At 47.9% G+C, this 18672-nt stretch overlaps 1 protein-coding gene across 5 annotated transcripts in view; it reads right to left on the reverse strand.

The window, feature by feature from the left end:
• OSBPL6 (oxysterol binding protein like 6) overlaps positions 1–18672 on the reverse strand; it is a 284303-nt gene that overhangs the window by 49616 nt on the left and 216015 nt on the right. For all 5 annotated transcript variants that reach the window (XM_040441312.1, XM_040441315.1, XM_040441310.1 and 2 more), the window contains 2 exons: positions 15294–15426; positions 13933–14036 (listed from right to left, as the gene is read on the reverse strand). In XM_040441312.1, the coding sequence (XP_040297246.1) occupies positions 13933–14036; positions 15294–15426 (237 nt within the window). The remainder of the gene's footprint in view (positions 1–13932; positions 14037–15293; positions 15427–18672) is intronic.

The following is an 18672-nucleotide window of genomic DNA, read 5'->3' on the forward strand; positions in this document are numbered from 1 at the left end:
TAGTACTAACTCCCCTCTATAGTTCCTCAGTAGTAATAAAGCCCACAATAGTGCCACAGTAGTAATAAAGCCCATCACAGTGCCACAGTAGTAATAAAGCCCATCACAGTGCCCTTCAGTAGTTATAAAGCTCAACATACTGCCCCCAGTAGTATTAAAGCCCCACAGGTTGGCTTTAGTAGTAAATATGCCCTCTTATAGTTCCCCCAGTAGTGCTAATGCCCCCAGTAGAAATGATACCCACCATAGTGCTCTCCAGTAGCAATAAAGCCATAGTATGCCCCAGAAGAATGAATGCCTGCCTATACTGCCCCCAATAATAATAAAGCCCCCATAATGTGTGTCAGCAGAAAAAAAGCCCCCTTATAGTGCCAACTGTAGTACTAATGTCCCCATAGTGCTTTTCCAGTTATAATAATGACCCCCATAGTTGCCCAATAATGTTGCCTCAAGGTGCCAAAGTAAAATAACAAATGCAAATACTCACCCCAATACTGCTGTCTGGGATGCAGTGCAGGACATAGGCCTCTTCCGGCCTGCGTCCCGAGCTGCTTTCAGTCTGGCTCAGGCAGTTGTGATGATGATGTAATTGCGCCTCCATCGGATAGGCTTCACGGCTAGTGGCCTGTAGCTTATGAAAGTGAACACTGGGGCAGGGAAACATCAATAAAGTTGAATATAGAGAGGCCCTATCAATCAGCAATAAAACACTGCTAGATTCTAGGGTAGTCCCGCGTACGCTCTCAACCTACTGCGCATACACAGGTAGACAACCACTGGTCTAAAGTATTGTAGAAGTCAATGCCAAAATTCCTGGTGGTTTACAGGGTTATTGTAAGCATCTTCTGTGGTTCAAAATTGTTAATGTTGGTGTGCAGCAGTAAAGTGTTATAGTAATGATCTGTTGTGGTCCAGGGAAGGAAAAGGGTCAATGTAATCATCCCCGGGGGACTGGGTCAGGGAAGGGTTTAACTGGCTTTAATCTGTGACTGAACAGCTGCAGGGATGGCAGGATCAGTCAACCATCTGACCCCTAATGGCAGTGGAAAGAAGAGTCAGGCATGATGGATTCCAAAGTGCCTGATGCTTCTGTTATCAAGGGTTACAAGATGAGGTGCCACCAGAACTACTGAAGATGCACAACCACCTCTAAACCCATACAAGTATACTAGATAGCAGTAAAGCAACAGGTTATTACAAGAACGTAGATGTCATAGACTTTAGGTTTACTACCCATTTAATATATCTAATGAAGTATACAGACTGATCAATTAATAATTTGGTTTTCTAAAGGTACAGTAACTGCCCAACTGCACCGCACGAACACCAGCTATTTCAGAATATCTTTTTATAAACTTGGCACAGTTAATGAGGGCCTGTCTCCTCTGATTTATGTCTGTAATTGGTTCTTCAGCAGAAATGTCTTACTTAGTATTGCTATTTGATCTGTACCATAATTTATGCCTACAAGTACTGTATACTCAGCTCTTGAATAAGAACTATCTCCATGAGAGCTCTCTTCAGTGAATTTCAGTCCTGTAGCCTGGTAGTAGGCTTTAGAAAAATGGCTTAGGGCTCTTTCACACCTGCGTTCTTTTCTTCCGGCATAGAGTTCCGTCGTCGGGGCTCTATGCCGGAAGAATCCTGATCAGGATTATCCCCATGCATTCTGAATGGAGTGAAATCCGTTCAGGATGCATCAGGATGTCTTCAGTTCCGGAACGGAACGTTTTTTGGCCGGAGAAAATACCGCAGCATGCTGCGCTTTTTGCTCCGGCCAAAAATCCGGAACACTTGCCGCAAGGCCAGATCCGGAATTAATGCCCATTGAAAGGCATTAATTCGGATCCGGCCTTAAACTAAACGTCGTTTCGGCGCATTGCCGGAGCCGACATTTAGCTTTTTCTGAATGGTTACCATGGCTGCCGGGACGCTAAAGTCCTGGCAGCCATGGTAAAGTGTAGCGGGGAGCGGGGGAGCAGTGTACTTACCGTCCGTGCGGCTCCCGGGGTGCTCCAGAGTGACGTCAGGGCGCCCCAAGCGCATGGATCATGTGATCGCATTGGACACGTCATCCATGCACATGGGGCGCTCTGACGTCATTCTGGAGCGCCCCGGGAGCCGCACAGACTGGAAGTATACTGCTCCCCCGCTCCCCGCTCCTACTATGGCAACCAGGACTTTAATAGCGTCCTGGCTGCCATAGTAACACTGAAAGCATTTTGAAGACGGTTCCGTCTTCAAATGCTTTCAGTACACTTGCGTTTTTCGGGATCCGGAGTGTAATTCCAGCAAGTGGAGTACACGCCGGATCCGGACAACGCAAGTGTGAAAGAGCCCTTAGGGGTTGCGAAAGCAAACACAAAAACTGTTAAAATACAGAATTATGATAATGCCGAGAAGTCAAGTATCTGGCTTATATGCACATACTGTAGATAATGAACATGAATAGTATACTGTATACTATAGTATACTGTACTTATGATCATTTTTGCCATCCAATACTATTATTTCAGTTGTGTTTGTAGGGAAAGCCCTGTTCCCCAAAATTTCAAATAACTCTTAATCTTCAAAGCAAAGGATCACAATGGAAACCTATCCAAATCCCATAATTTTTTATATATATAGCACATAAGAATCTCTTTCTAAGAAAGCTAGGACCAGCCCTGCATCTCACATGGATCCAGAAATTTTTTATTGCTCCAACTGCTCTGCTAGATTTATTTGAAGCTGGCAGCTCGGGTGTGCGTTCTCTCTCTCAGGGGGGGATGCCTATTCTGCTGTAGCTCTCACCCTGCAAATGTCAAAGGTTCTAACAGTTGATATAGCTGGTGACAGTTGAACTGAGCATGTGTGATCACCTCTGAGATGTTACTGAGGTGAAGAGAGAAATAAGAAAAAGAACAAACAGCAGGTTTGTGTGACACAGTGAGTATAAGGTGTGTGTGTGACACAGTGAGAGGTGTGGTCTGGGAAAACAGTTATTTTCCTCCCAGCATGTGCTGCTGGGCTGATTTACAGCCAGATGAGGTCAAATACCGGACCGGATTTTAAGTGCCGGTCCAGGTTTTGGCAGCACCTGGCTGTCCTTAAATAGGCAGCTGGGCTCAGAAGCCAGGTCTCTGTGTTGGGATCTTGCTACCTGTTTGGCATGAAAACAGGTTGGTGCTGCTATGCTCAAGGACTCTTTGAGGCATAATTGTTGCATGGTGTGAATTACCACGAACACCGCAAGGTGACTTTTTGCTTTTTTATGACTGCATGTTTTGTCACTTGCCTAAAGTGTGAATAAAACACTGAACTGTTTGATCCAAAAAACTTGTTGTTGCCTCTATACTGCGTCCGCTAATCCTGTCTACCAGAGCGAAACCCCACAATTGGTGGACCATGCGGACAAGAGCAGTGAGGCTGGTGTGAACGCCGATATTTTTGGTTTCTGCATATTTCATGCATGGTTGTATGTCGTACATTAAACCAGCTGTATTACAACCAGTGCCCCACGACAAACTGGAGGCTGTTGTGAAGGCCCTCATGGAGGCTAATCTGCAGCAGCGAGAGACAAACCTGCAGCAATGCGAGGCTAATAAGCAGCAGCAGGAGACTAACCAGTTGCTGCTACAACACCTGATGGCTTTTCAGACAGCAGGAGCAACCCTGAGCGTCCACGATGCCCAGAAAGCAGTCCGTGCCCCGATTCCTAAGATGACCCCCCGCAGACGACATCAAAACCTACCTGACGATGTACGAGAAAGTGGCCATCAGGGAAAAGCTACCCCATGACCAGTGGGCTGAGGTTGTCGCTCCGTTCCTGGCATCCGATTCCCAGCAGGTGTATTTCGACTTGCCGGACGATCAAGCGTCCGACTACCAGAAAGTCAAGCGTGAGATTCTGGCAAGACTGGGGGTGAATGTGTTGGTTCGGGCCCAGCGGGTGCATCAGTGGGGGTTCAACCTGACTGAGCCTGCAAGACCCCAGTATTATAACTTAGGCCTCTTTCACACTTGCGTTGTCCGGATCCGGCGTGCACTCCACTTGCCGGAATTACACGCCGGATCCGGAAAAACGCAAGTGTACTGAAAGCATTTGAAGACGGAACCGTCTTCCAAATGTGTTCAGTGTTACTATGGCACCCAGGACGCTATAAAAGTCCTGGTTGCCATAGTAGGAGCGGGGAGCGGGGGAGCAGTATACTTACAGTCCGTGCGGCTCCCGGGGCGCTCCAGAGTGACGTCAGAGCGCCCCATGCGCATGGATGACGTGATCCATGCGCTTGGGGCGCCCTGATGTCACTCTGGAGCGCCCGGGGAGCCGCACGGACGGTAAGTATGCTGCTCCCCTGCTCCCCACTACACTTTACTATGGCTGCCAGGACTTTAGCGTCCCGGCAGCCATGGTAACCACTCTGAAAAAGCTAAATGTCGGCTCCGGCAATGCGCCGAAACAACGTTTAGCTTAAGGCCGGATCCGGATCAATGCCTTTCAATGGGCATTAATTTCCGGATCCGGCCTTCCGGCAAGTGTTCCGGATTTTTGGCCGGAGCAAAAAGCGCAGCATGCTGCAGTATTTTCTCCGGCCAAAAAACGTTCCGTTCCGGAACTGAAGACATCCTGATGCATCCTGATGCATCCTGAACGGATTTCTCTCTATTCAGAATGCATTAGGATAATCCTGATCAGAACTACGACAGAACTCTATGCCGGAAGACAAGAACGCAAGTGTGAAAGAGCCCTTACTTAACATCTTGCAAAAATGGCTACAGCCTGACGTGCTGTCCCACTGCTATGCTGGATCGTCTGTTAGCCGATGTTCTGGAGGGATTTGCCATACCCTCTCCAGCACTGGATCGGTCAGGTGTCTCCTGGCAATGCCCTTGAGATGGTGGACCTGGTGGAACGCTATGAAGCTACCAGGAATCTAAAGGAGGGTTCTGTCGGGAGGGGGGTCATCAAACCCCGGAAATCTCCACCCCAGGCCCGGAGATTTGAGCCGATAAAACCCGCCCGCGATGTACCCACGGCGAACCTGACTCCGATAGTCTGCTGGCGGTGTCAGGAGCCTGGCCATATAAGGGCTGACTGTCCCCATCGGGTTAAACCCATGGACACTAACTACACTAACTATGGCTACCGTCAGTCGCTATATGCCAGGAGGCTGTGTGCAACAGGTACCCCAGAGTCTCTAGGTCACTCGTGCCAGGTTGAAGTGGGAGACACTCTGGCGGAGGCTCTGCTAGAGTCTGGTGACCCTAGTAAGGGCTACCCTGGTGCAGTCCACTGAGTATACTGGCTGGAAAGTCGGGGTGATGTGCATCCACGGAGACTTAAAAGACTACCCCACCGCGTTAGTGTCTCTAACCACAGTGGCCGGTATATGGACCCACGAGGTGGCTGTCGGCACAAATCTACATTATGAACTCATAATAGGGAGAGACTTCCTGGGCTTCCCGACACTGTGGCCTGCTATGATAGTGACTGAAACCCCCGAGACAGGGGTAATCCTAGCAGAGTGGTCCGGCTCAGGGGGGGGGGGGGTTAGGACAGGAACCCTGGGAACCTGAGACCGAAGGTCCAGCGGTAGGAGTGACCGCCACTTCGGTGGAAGAAGGGGAGACAACCCCGCTAAGTGTGATGGTGGGAGACGTGGAGGACTTGCCGCCGGGTCCTGAATTGGCAGACCTCAATGTCTCCGGGGTTAATTTTGGTACCGCCCAACGTCGGGACCCAACCCTATCCCGCGCCTGGGAAAATGTGTTAATAGTAGATGGTGAACCACAACAACCTGGGGCAGAGTCAGTGTTTCCCCGTTTTGTGGTTCATCAGGATATGTTGTATCGGGTAAACCAACTACGGGGTGAACCTATTGAACAGTTGGTGGTCCCCAAGGCTTATCGCAAGCTTCTGTTAGATCTAGCCCACCAACACCTTCTCTGGGGTTCTCTGGGGATGCAGAAAACTCAGGATCGTATTCTAGAGCGGTTTTACTGGCCCAGCATATCCAAAGAAATGGAAGAGTTTTGTAAGTCTTGCCCAACCTGCCAGATAACTAGCCTCCAGCCACATTTCCATAGTCCCCCAGTGCCTCTCCCGATTATCTAAGTACCGTTTGACCAAATAGCTATCGACCTCATAGGCCCAGTATCGAAGTCCGCCAGAGGGCATCAACACATATTAGTCATTCTAGACTATGCCACTTGGTACCCGGAGGCGATGCCACTGCGACATAACTCGGCCAAACTCATAGCTAAGGAGCTAATGGAGATGTTTTCCTGAGTGGGACTACCAAAAGAGGTTCTGACTGACCAAGGGACCCCTTTTATGTCCATGGTGATGAGGGAACTCTGTAAGTTGCTGCTCATAAAACAACTACGGACATCCGTTTACCATCCGCAAACAGACGGTCTGGTAGAATGGTTTAACCACACATTAAAAAATATGCTGAAAAAGGTAGTGTCTAAAGATGGAAAGAACTGGGACCTCCTTCTGCCCTATCTCATGTTCGCAATGCGAGAGGTACCCCAGTCCTCTAGTGGGTTCTCGCCTTTCGACACCCTTGCAGTCTCTTGGACGTGGCCAAAGAGGCGTGGGAACAACAACCCACTCCACATAAAAGTGTCATTGAGTACGTTACCCAGATGCAAGATCGGATAGAGACAGTGTTGCCTCTTGTTAGGGAGCATATGGAGGCAGCTCAGAGAGCCCAGAGTTGGGTCTATAATCGGCAGGCTCGGGTCCGGATCTTTAACCCGGGTAATCAGGTTTTGGTTCTGGTGCCGACCGTAGACAGTAAGTTCCTGGCTAGTTGGCAGGGGCCCTACGAGGTACTCGAGAAAATTGGAGATGTAAACTACAAGGTACACCAGCCAGGGCAGCGAAAGCCAGAGCAGGTTTACCATGTGAATTTACTCAAACCATGGAAAAATAAGGAAACCTGTACAGAAGACAGCCCACGACCGGGTTTTCTCAAGAAGAGGTACCGGCCCCTCTGTCTGATGCAAGAGAGGCGGCTGCCACAGTAAAAATTGTTGACAGCCTCTTTTCTAAACAGACTCAGTAGGCCAGGGAGTTCGTTAGTCGGAACACGGATGTGTTCTCGGACCTCCCTGGACGCACTTCCATAATCCAGCATGACATTGTCACTGAGCCTCAGGCAAAAGTCTGATTAAAACCATACCGGGTACCCGAAGATCGGCGACAAGCTATGTCGGAGGAGGTGCAGCTAAAAGTCATTGAGGAATCAAAAAGTGAGTGGGCCAGTCCTATAGTATTGATACCCAAGCCAGACGGGACGTTACGGTTTTGTAATTAGTTTCGAAAACTTAACGAGGTTTCCAAGTTCGATGCGTATCCCATGCCCCGGGTGGATGAGCTCATCGAGAGGTTAGGACAAGCCTGGTATTTTTCTGCTTTGGACCTCACAAAAGGGTACTGGCAGGTGCCCTTAACGGAAGCTACCAAAGAGAAAACTGCCTTCATCACGCCTGAGGGGCTGTATCAATATAAAGGTCTTACCCTTTGGTCTGCATGGCGCCCCCGCCACTTTTCAGCGACTAATTGACATTGTGCTTCGTCCACATCGTCGGTACGCTTCGGCTTACCTGGACGATAGTGTCATCCACAGTACCGACTGGGAAAGTCACCTACCCAAAGTGCAGGCTGTAGTGGACTCCCTTCGGAAGGCTGGCCTAACTGCTAACCCAAAAAATGTGCTATAGGGTTAGAAGAGACTAAGTACCTTGGGTATGTCATTGGGTGCTGAGTCATCAAACCCCAAGTGAACAAAATAAAGGCGATATGGAATTGGCCCCGACCTGTCACCACTAGCCAAATAAAGTCATTCCTGGGAATGGTGGGCTATGACATGAGGTTTGTTCCCCACTTTGCAACTCTAACCGCATCCTTGAGAGGACTCTTGAAGGGATACAAGTCGACGATGGTTCGCTGGGATGATCGGACAGAAGAGGCTTTCTCCGCTTTGAAGTCGGCCCTGTGCGGGTCCCCGATTTTGGTGACGCCCGACTTCAAAAGGGAGTTTATAGTACAGACTGATGCCTCCGAAGTAGGCCTCGGTGCTGTACTGTCTCAGGAAGTCAACGGGGAGGGGCATCCTGTTGTCTTCCTTAGCCGTAAGCTCACCCCAGCCGAGACCCGGTATAGTAGAGGGGAGAGAGAGTATCTGGCTATCAAGTGGGCACTAGAATCTCGCCGCTATTATTTATTGAGGGGAAAATTCCGCCTGGTGACTGACCACTCCCCTCTCAAGTGGATGAGCCAGGCTAACGGCAAAAATGCCCGGGTCACTTGATGGTTTCTCTCCCTACAAAACTTTAAGTTTTCGGTGGAACACAGGGCAGGTCGGTTACAGGGAAACGCGGATGCCCTGTCCAGGGTACACTGTCTAGAGTGTGTTCACCCCATCAGGGTTGAACAAAGGGGGGGTATGTGACACAGTGAGAGGTTTGGTCTGGGAAAACAGGTATTTTCCTCCCAGCATGTGCTGTTGGGCTGATTTACAGCCAGGTGAGCTCAAATACCAGACTAGATTTTAAGTGCCGGTCCAGGTTTTGGCAGCACCTGACTGTCCTTAAATAGGCAGCTGGGCTCAGAAGAGATGTCTCTGTGTTGGGATCTAAGAGCCTTGTGTCTGGATGAAGGCTTGCACCTGTTTGGCGTGAAAACAGGTTGGTGCTGCTATGCTTAAGGACTCTTTAAGGCAGAATTGCTGCATGGTGTGAATTACCACCAATACCGCAAGGTGACTTTTTGCTTGTTTATGACTGCTTGTTTTGTCACTTGCCTAAAGTGTGAATAAAACACTGAACTGTTTGATCCAAAGAACTTGTTGTTGCCTCTATACTGCGTCCGCTAATCCTGTCTACCAGAGCGAAACCCACATGTGTGATAGGCTGTATGCACACATATTCCTTGTTGCTTTTATGGATAAAAGGGGTGATTTATCAGAGTTGCAAAAAGGGATGATTATTGGCTTTCAGGCCAAGGGCGTGCAGTATTTCTAAAATTGCACAGTTTGTAAACTGTTCAAGTGTATCGCGAGTGGACAAATGGCACCATTGTGAACAAGTGATGTGAAAACTGGCAACCACCTAGTGTCATTGATGTGAGAGGTGAATGTCTGCTACAAAGGAGTGCAAGGGCAGACGACACGCTACAGTGGAGCAGCTAACCGCCAAAATGAACCAGACGTGTTTAAAACAACAGTTCAGTGGACCCTACTGCGTATTGGGCTCTGAAGCAGACAGATGGTCACTTCACTACTGCGAGCGAAGTTGCATTGGCAGAAAAGGCAGCAATTTTCTTTTCAGTATCAGAATTGGACCTCCGCTGATGCAGAGGGTTGCCTTCTCCGATGTGTCACGTTTTCTGCTTCATCGAACGGATAAATGTTGGTGCATCAGGCAAGAAACATCAGAGAACAAATACTCTCCAACTTTTGCTGGAAGAACACAAGCCGGTGGTGGCAGCGTTATGGTAAGGGGAATGTTTTTGTGGCAATCTCTGGGCCCACTCATCCATGTGGAAGGCACTCTCAACTGATTTGAGTATAAATCTATCTGTCACGACCCATGGTCATGGTCGTGACTCTTTGAGTCCGCTTGCAGTTGTCAGCGGTCGTTTGGTTGTCCACCGCAGCTGTGAGTGTTTTGCCTCACGTGCGGTTGCCGCTGGCAACATGGTGTTCTTGGCAGTGTAGCAGCCTGAGCTTGTTGCTGGGCTGCTCACTGTCTATACATGCGGTTGCCTATGGCAATTTGTGTTTATATGTTGCCTCACGTGTGGTTACCGCTGGCAACATGGTTGGTACTTGGCAGTGTGGCAGTCTGAGCTGTTGCTGGGCAGCCTGCTGTCAAGTGCATGCGGTTACACCTGGTTGGGTGTGTGTGTAGGTATGCACTTTGTATGTCTGTTTGTTGTGCACGAGGTTATGTTTGTGTGCACTGTGACGCCTCCCTTCACTTGTGGTTGTCCGCGGCAACGTCTGGTGTTGTGTGCATGTGGTGGCAGTGTCTCGGCCTGCTGGCTGTTCCTCAGGACATGGTTGCCACGCATGCCGTTGCCGGCGGTAACAGGTGAGTGTGTTGGTGTGCGTTTCCCTTTAAGTGGCTGTCTTCCCTTCCCTGGTGTGAGAAGGGTTAATTCCCTTCTGTGTGTGAACACTGGGTGTGTCTGAGTATGGGTGTGGCTACTTTGGGCTATATATCCTCAGTTGAGACCTGAGGTCTGAGGGGTACTCCAGCCTTGTTTGTAAGCTGGAGGCACCCTCCGGGTTCCTTATACCATCTGCCAGTGAGGGCCTCCCTTGTGGTCATACTGTCACGGCTGAGAATGGGGGAAACCCTCAGCCGGGCGGTGTCTCTCTCCAGTATAGCTGTTAGGCCAGAACAGGAATCAGGGAGCTGGTCACCTCCTATCACATCCCTAATTCTGACCCTGTCTCCTAGCCGTATGAGCCGACCCTGATGGTGGGAGGGCTCATACACTGGAACCTGTAATTCCTACTAGCCCTCAGGGTGGCCCTGGACTAGGAGAAGGGTGAGACGACCTGTTCCTCCTTGACACGGAGCAACCGGAGTCTCACTGGCCAAGCTATAAAGGAGTAGGGGAACATATACAGACATATGGTAATGGCAGGTAGTTGAAACTAGTATCACACCTACCTGCCACAGACACACAGCCTGGAACCCGTGCACAAGTGCTGCAGTCCACAGCAACATAGACGGACACAGCACACACCAAACATCACACAGGAACCCAGGAACCATACGCTGAAATAAACATAAAGAGACACCACTAGACATAACATAACATAAGAAGATCAATGTCTAAACATAAGTTTATGACCACAAAGGCTCCTTACCTGGTGAGCCTTCGAAAGAGGGTGCAGCATGTATTGCCTGCCGTTTTCGGCATACATGCGCGTTCTCCGGAGGGAGAGCGTTATGGGGTTCACCGTTAACAGCGCGGTTGGTGGCTTATTCCCCGCCACCTTGCTAACCGTGTCTGTGTTGGTGACCCCTCGTCCCTCTCAGGGTTCCTTGCTCTGGTGGTCTGCTGGCAGCATTCCTTTGGTGTTCCGGCGGTGTGCTGGTTGGGGAGTGTCTGCTGGCAGCGACCTGGAGTAGGAACGTTTTCCTGAGTTGGACGCGGTGTCCAGTGTCCCTCCTCCAGACTGCTTTTGTGGGTGGCTGCCTGAGACCTAGGTGACGGTCCAGGTAGGTTGGCGGCAGTTCTGGAGGGAGATACGGGTACCTGTCTGGCAGTGCCTACAGTTGTTCTTTTCTCCAGTCTGCTTTGGTGGCTGACTACCTGGGACCGTTGTGTCGGTCCAGGTTTGTTGGCGGCAGTTCTGGAGGGAGACACTGGTGGTTATCAGGCATTGCCCCTTCCCCCCTCCCTGTTTGGCCCCACCAGCTTCCCCTTTTCGGTTGGGGGGGGGCTTTGAGGGGTGGGAGTGTCACGACCCATGGTCATGGTCGTGACTCTTTGAGTCCGCTTGCAGTTGTCAGCGGTCGTTTGGTTGTTCACCGCAGCTGTGAGTGTTTTGCCTCACGTGCGGTTGCAACATGGTGTTCTTGGCAGTGTAGCAGCCTGAGCTTGTTGCTGGGCTGCCCACTGTCTATGCATGCGGTTGCCTATGGCAATTTGTGTTTATATGTTGCCTCATGTGTGGTTGCCGCTGGCAACATGGTTGATACTTGGCAGTGTGGCAGTCTGAGCTGTTGCTGGGCAGCCTGCTGTCAAGTGCATGCGGTTACACCTGGTTGGGTGTGTGTGTAGGTATGCACTTTGTATGTCTGTTTGTTGTGCACGAGGTTATGTTTGTGTGCACAGTGACGTCTCCCTTCACTTGTGGTTGTCCGCGGCAACGTCTGGTGTTGTGTGCATGTGGTGGCAGTGTCTCGGCCTGCTGGCTGTTCCTCAGGACATGGTTGCCACGCATGCCGTTGCCGGCGGTAACAGGTGAGTGTGTTGGTGTGTGTTTCTCTTTAAGTGGCTGTCTTCCCTTCCCTGGTGTGAGAAGGGTTAATTCCCTTCTGTGTGTGAACACTGGGTGTGTCTGAGTATGGGTGTGGCTACTTTGGGTTATATATCCTCAGTTGAGACCTGAGGTCTGAGGGGTACTCCAGCCTTGTTTGTAAGCTGGAGGCACCCTCCTGGTTCCTTATACCATCTGCCAGTGAGGGCCACCCTTGTGGTCATAAACTTATGTTTAGACATTGATCTTCTTATGTTATGTCTAGTGGTGTCTCTTTATGTTTATTGCAGCGTATGGTTCCTGGGTTCCTGTGTGATGTTTGGTGTGAGCTGTGTCCGTCTATGTTGCTGTGGACTGCAGCACTTGTGCACGGGTTCCAGGCTGTGTGTCTGTGGCAGGTAGGTGTGATACTAGTTTCAACTACCTGCCATTACCATATGTCTGTATATGTTCCCCTTCTCCTTTATAGCTTGGCCAGTGAGACTCCGGTTGCTCCGTGTCAAGGAGGAACAGGTCGTCTCACCCTTCTCCTAGTCCAGGGCCACCCTGAGGGCTAGTAGGAATTACAGGTTCCAGTGTATGAGCCCTCCCACCATCAGGGTCGGCTCATACGGCTAGGAGACAGGGTCAGAATTAGGGATGTGATAGGAGGTGACCAGCTCCCTGATTCCTGTCCTGGCCTAACAGCTATACTGGAGAGAGACACCGCCCGGCTGAGGGTTTCCCCCATTCTCAGCCGTGACACTATCCTTGCAGATCACATGCACCCATACATGCTGATTGTCTTCTCTGGGATGGATGGGATTTTCTAGCAAGATAATGTGACCTTTCACATGGCTATAAATGTGGGACCACCTCGATCGTCGTGTTCGCTCTATGGATCCTCCACCATGCACCTTCCGGCAGTTGTGGGATGCACTGCAGTCAGCACGACTCTAGATATCTGGGAGAACATACCCGGGCCTTTTTGAGTCACTCCCCTGCTGTCCGTGCTGCACATGGCACTTACTCTTGATATTAGCTGGTGGTCATAATAATGAGACTCAACTGTGTATATTCCCCCCAGTGTAAATATGGGAATACTGGAAAAGATGAGCAGCACCTTATACAGAGCCGTTCTGTATAATCATCAGATTCTGCCATCATGATGTGAAGCAGTTAGGGCAAGGGTGCACAACTTGCAGCCCAGGGGGCGACATGCAGCCCGTAATGTCATTCTATGTGGCCCCTATCTTTTCACAGACATTCCTGTCCTAGTCTGTTGGCTGCTCCCATGTATTTTCCCTATCAAAGAAAAGAGGAGTGATGCGCAGTGAAGGAGCAGGGACAGGCAAGTACTAATTGTACACTATGTGTCCATCTCTGGAACCCTCATATACTGGTGGAACGGGGATCTCCTGACCCCTGTGTGGCAATACAGAATACTTTGCAACTGAGGTGGAAAGGTGGCCATGCATGCATGGTTTCCTTCCTTCTGGATTACAAATGGGAAAGAAGGGGACCCCCCATTTTCCTAAAATGTGGTCCTGGATGTGGAACCGGCACCTACCAGACATTTAGTGGCATATTACTTTGATATACCATAAATGTTTTTTTGTGCCCCATGGGATTGGTTTTCTCTGATGTTGTGACCTTTAGACAAGAAGGTCGGGCACCTCTGAATTACAGTAACTAGAAGGAATGATTGTATATAAAATTATGTATCCAAGCTCTTCTACACAGTCTTTTCCTCAGAATCAAAAGACTAAATTCGACCTTCCAAGCTCACACTTGTTTGTGCTATCATCTCTATACAATCAGTATACATCTCATTCTTCCAGGCACTTGACTTTATTAATATACAGCTCTAAGAGCCATTCATTAGGGGATTTTCCAACCTTTTCCAGCTGAATAGACTCCATTATGCTTAGACATTCTCTAAGAGTAGCTTTGACTGTACCTGCATGTCAATGAAATTGGGCGCAGACTGAGTCCTTTGCAGCATTTCGAGGTTATGAAGCAGCTTGCTAAGTTCAATCAGGTTAGACTGGCAATGGGACAGATCTATAAAATGCAAAATGTAGGAATCAGAAGCAGCACATTCCTGCATACACATACCATAGAAGAAAACCGCACATATTGCGCCTGTCTAGTAAATTATCTACATATTGTATCGCAGAAGAATCAATATAATTAGAATTCCACACAGCGTTCCCTCTCCATGATTATTCGATGGCTACTGCCAAGTCTTCCATTAACATTCCTCTATGTTTAGCGCTACGAAGATAACGCGAAACAGAAAAAAGGTAATTTAATTATTGTCTGGCATATTAAATCTGAATTCTGATTTGGTACAAATTATATTGTTATGATGGAAGACTAAGAATAGGAAAGGCTGTCCAAAGAAAAATGAAATAAAAATTCTCAGAAGAAATATTAATGTTGTTTATTTCAGTCTGTTATCTGTGACGGCACAGTTCACCTCAGGGCCGTATTTACCATAGAAGAAGATTATTGGTAAGCGACTACTTAGAGGAAATGGGTAGAAAACCATTCTCTTTTTTATAACAAGAGATCACAGAGATCATAGGGCCCCGTAGCAAAATTAAGAATAAGCCCACCCCACAGTTAATGTTTGCCAAGTGTTTAGGCCTGGTATAGTGGTGAAGATGGTTAACACGCAGTTATATATGTCAGAAAAAGCACCATAGGGGCTTCTTGAATATGGAGCTCAGTCCAAATGCTATACCATTTATGCTACAAAACTGGCATATATACAGAACATCAATACATTTCCCCAAGCAGGCTCCAAATTCCCAAATTCTCTGCACATAGCAAATGATAAATGGCTGTCTGCAGCCACCACTAGGGGGAGCTCAGTGCATATGAATTTATACAGCAACTACAGAACTCAATAGCAGCTGTAAATCTCTATGCAGTGAGCTCTGCCCTAATGACAGTTGCATAAGGAACTTATGATTGCGTCATGAGCCCAAGCTAAGCCACCCTTATACCTTGGGCTCCATAGCAGTGGTGTGATCTGCCTCTATGGAAAGTATGTCACTCACGAAGGGCTCTTCCCATTTTACCCATTTATGATACAGTATATTCACATGAAACATGTCAAACACCCTATTAGGAGAACAGAGGTGGTGTTAACCCCTTTAGCCACTCCTCAGCCTCTGCATTCTCCACACACTTCACTGAAATGTGGTCCCAGAAATGGTGAATATGCCACAAATGCTTAAAATGGTAAAAGTGCTTTAAACAACTATGGTAGAAGAACTGTAATATGATTATTTCCATAACTGCACACCATACCTTCTGCACACTTGTCCATTTCCTCTGAGTCCTGTAACCAGGCTACAACCTTACTCTGACCAGTGGTATATGTGGCTGGGAGGCTGCTACTGCATGGGATTGGAGACTGCCACAAGAAGTTATTCTGTGGAACCTATAGGAGAACAGAAATCATACATTATAAGTTATGCACAATGCAAATAGATATTAATATAATGCACTGGACTAAACACAATACATGCTGCCAATAATACTACTGCATACAACACTGGTCATTCAGAGACGTGCCATAATAAGAAACTATTTGTAATTTTTAAATGATAACTTTGTAGACACTGAATTAAGGAAAAATAGGATAAAAAGTTAAGACCCTGTGGAATTAAGAAGATTGGTCACTGTAACCAATGTGAGAACTGTAGTGAAGGTGCTTATTTTTTGTGTAACATCTGAAAGTATAATATACTTTTTTACTAGTCTGTTTTTTACAAGTACATTCTACAGTAAATACTGTATGTTCATTTTTAGCTTTATTAGCCATCTACGGGTGTCACGAATCAGTGGAAGTGGACCCACTGTGCTACAGACTGGCTGTACCCTGGAGGGGCGTGACTAAGCAGCTACCTGGTCTTCGCTAGAGCCTCTAGTGGTGAGGATAGACTTGGGCAGTTAGGGTAGCTGCCAGGTACCACTCCAGGGCAGTCCCAGAGTCGGTAGCAGCTGATCCGGGCGGAACAGGAGGTACCTGCGAGGGTACCGACAGTACATATGTAGTTAGACAGGCAGGGTTGTTACCAGGAGCAACCAGACAAGACTGGTGGACGAGGCAGAGATGTAGTTGGGACAAGCAATGGGTCATGGCAGGCGGCATAAGAACGAAGTCAGACGATCCGGGTTGGCAACAGGAGGAGTGATGCTAGCAAGCAGGGATCAGACGAAGAGCGTAGTCTAGGAACAAGGCACGTAGTCAGGAATACAAGTGATAGCAAGCTCGATTGCACAGGATAGGACCTTGACTCTCAGGCTCTTGGGTAGAGGGCTGAGCCACTTAAATACCTCCAGGAGAGCCAGGGTAGGTCAATGGAATCAGCTGACACAACACAGCTCCGCCCAAGGAGTGATGCGTACAGCAGCCGAGCACTGCCCCCCGATGAAGCATTAGGCGAAACGCATGTCGGGATGAGGGAGATACAGACTCTGCTACAGGTACAATATGTCATATGTAGAGGTTAGAGGCTTGGAATATTATTTACTTACAGCACAGCACTAGGCACTTTATGTAATGATCTTATGATAACTCACATGGTGAACCCACATCTCTACTTATGTTGTGTCATATTTTAGTATTGATATTGCTTGTTATCTCCTGTGTGGCAATTTTTTCCCCATGTGCAATTGTTTTTTATGCTATATGTATAAATAAAGATATTTATTATTTCTTAACCAGATTGGCCTTTTTTGGTATTTTGTAATGGGGATAATATCCGGTTGATATTGAGTTTTTCCCCCCATATGTATTGGTGTTTATTAGCAGCCGAGCACAAGCAGCGTTCAGGTTGACTGGAAGCTGCGGAGCGGAATCTCCAGAGCAGCAGCAGAGACAAGGAAGCACAAATCATGATCACAGGTGAGCACTGTGGCGGCGAGCAGGGGGACAGCCTCGCACCGAGGACGCTGTTACAACGGGTCTATCATTACGATCTAGTAGAGAAAAAGAGATGGACTCTATATATTTTACTCATATTATTTGCTGTCTCTAATGGAGCTCGGTAGTGTAGCCTATTTAAAGCAGGAAACTGCTGGCCACAGTTGCCTGTGATTGGTTTGTGTTAGGATCGCCACACTACCCTTACTAATCTGCTGTAGATTATTGGATTTTGGACCTAGGATTCTGACGTTGACCCTTCAGCTGATGATTTGGACCCTGATGTGAAATCCCCTGCCTTGCGATTGTTTCTGGTTATTGTTTTCTGATTTTGTCCTGTCTGTTTCTCCTGGTATTGACTTTGGCGTGATTTGGTTACTAATTTGTGTCTCCTCAATTCAGTGCTTTTTTTGTCTCTCCTGGTCTGACCCAGCTTGTCTGTTTCACCTTTGGTACTATTCGGTTAAGGCCAAGCTGTCACTAGTTTATTATTTTGTCTCCATTGTACCCTTCCCATAAAGGCCCCGGCTGAGGTGGACCGGTCATAGCGCCTACAGGGAAATTTCCCGGTGGGCCGATGCCCAGGGGGCTACTCGAGCCCTCTTCACGGATGCTACACTGTGGTAACTGGTTCCTCTGGGGTGGTATTATATACTTTTTGTCCCTGCCTACAACATGGGGATGTTTTTAGATTTTTTTCCAGGGTCACTTTAAGTTCCCAGTCCACCCATGCGCCCAGCATAGTCAAGGAGGAACTGTCGACCAGTTGTGGGCCATCATTTAGGGCAGATCGTGCAAGTAGGTAGGGACAGTGGTTGGGGCACCTTAGGATCTCACTAGTCCCCAACGTGACACAAACCAGAGTATGTGGATGTTACCTATGCAAACACAGAGAGAACATGCAAACACCATGCAGATGTAGTCCTTGGTTGGATTCTAGGACCCCATCGCTGCAAGGCACCAGTGCTAACCACTGAACCACTGCGTGCTATAATGAGATTTAAAACTTTCAAGGTCACTTCTGGTAGCAGAGAAGCTACTGACCACCCACTCACACAATATAGCAGCACATTAATATTTTACACATCATCTGTCACTTCACATCTCATTTCTGTTTACTGCGGACTCATTCTGATGGATTTTGCAGTGGCATAAGCATTTAAATTAACGAACTACAAAAACTAGAACATGAATAATAATCTACCTATTAACAAGGCTGATGATTCAACACTGGGAGCCTTGAAAAAACGCCTCGTGTTGGCGAAATCTTAATTGCTATATTACACTCAAGGTCATGTCCAGTAAAACATTACAAAACAGTGCATCAGTGCGGTTTACTAGCAATGGTAGAACAGATTTGTCAGTGGATATTAGAAGATTAGACATTTTACACCATGTTTGCCAGGTTGTAGAGTCACTACAAAAGAGAATCTTCTACATTTTGGAGAATCAATGGAGAACAGAACATTTAAAGGGATTATCCAGGGGTATATACTGTATTTTTTTTAATATTGCTCACTGGGGTAAAGAAATGTAAAAAAAGAAACCTTATTCACCCTCACCGATCGCTCGCAACTGCTGTTCCGATGCTGCTACAGTCCCCGTTGTTCTCCCCATCCTGATCCTGGATCGATCTGCTTAGCCTATCCCTGGTGTTTTTTTTGTTTGTTTTTTCCAGCCACCTGTGAGCCACACACTATATAAAATTTAATACGGCTGGACAAACCGTAGAAAGATTTGCTTATTTCTGTGCATCAA

This window comes from Bufo bufo, chromosome 7 (assembly GCF_905171765.1).
Source record: "Bufo bufo chromosome 7, aBufBuf1.1, whole genome shotgun sequence".
NCBI lineage: Eukaryota > Metazoa > Chordata > Amphibia > Anura > Bufonidae > Bufo > Bufo bufo.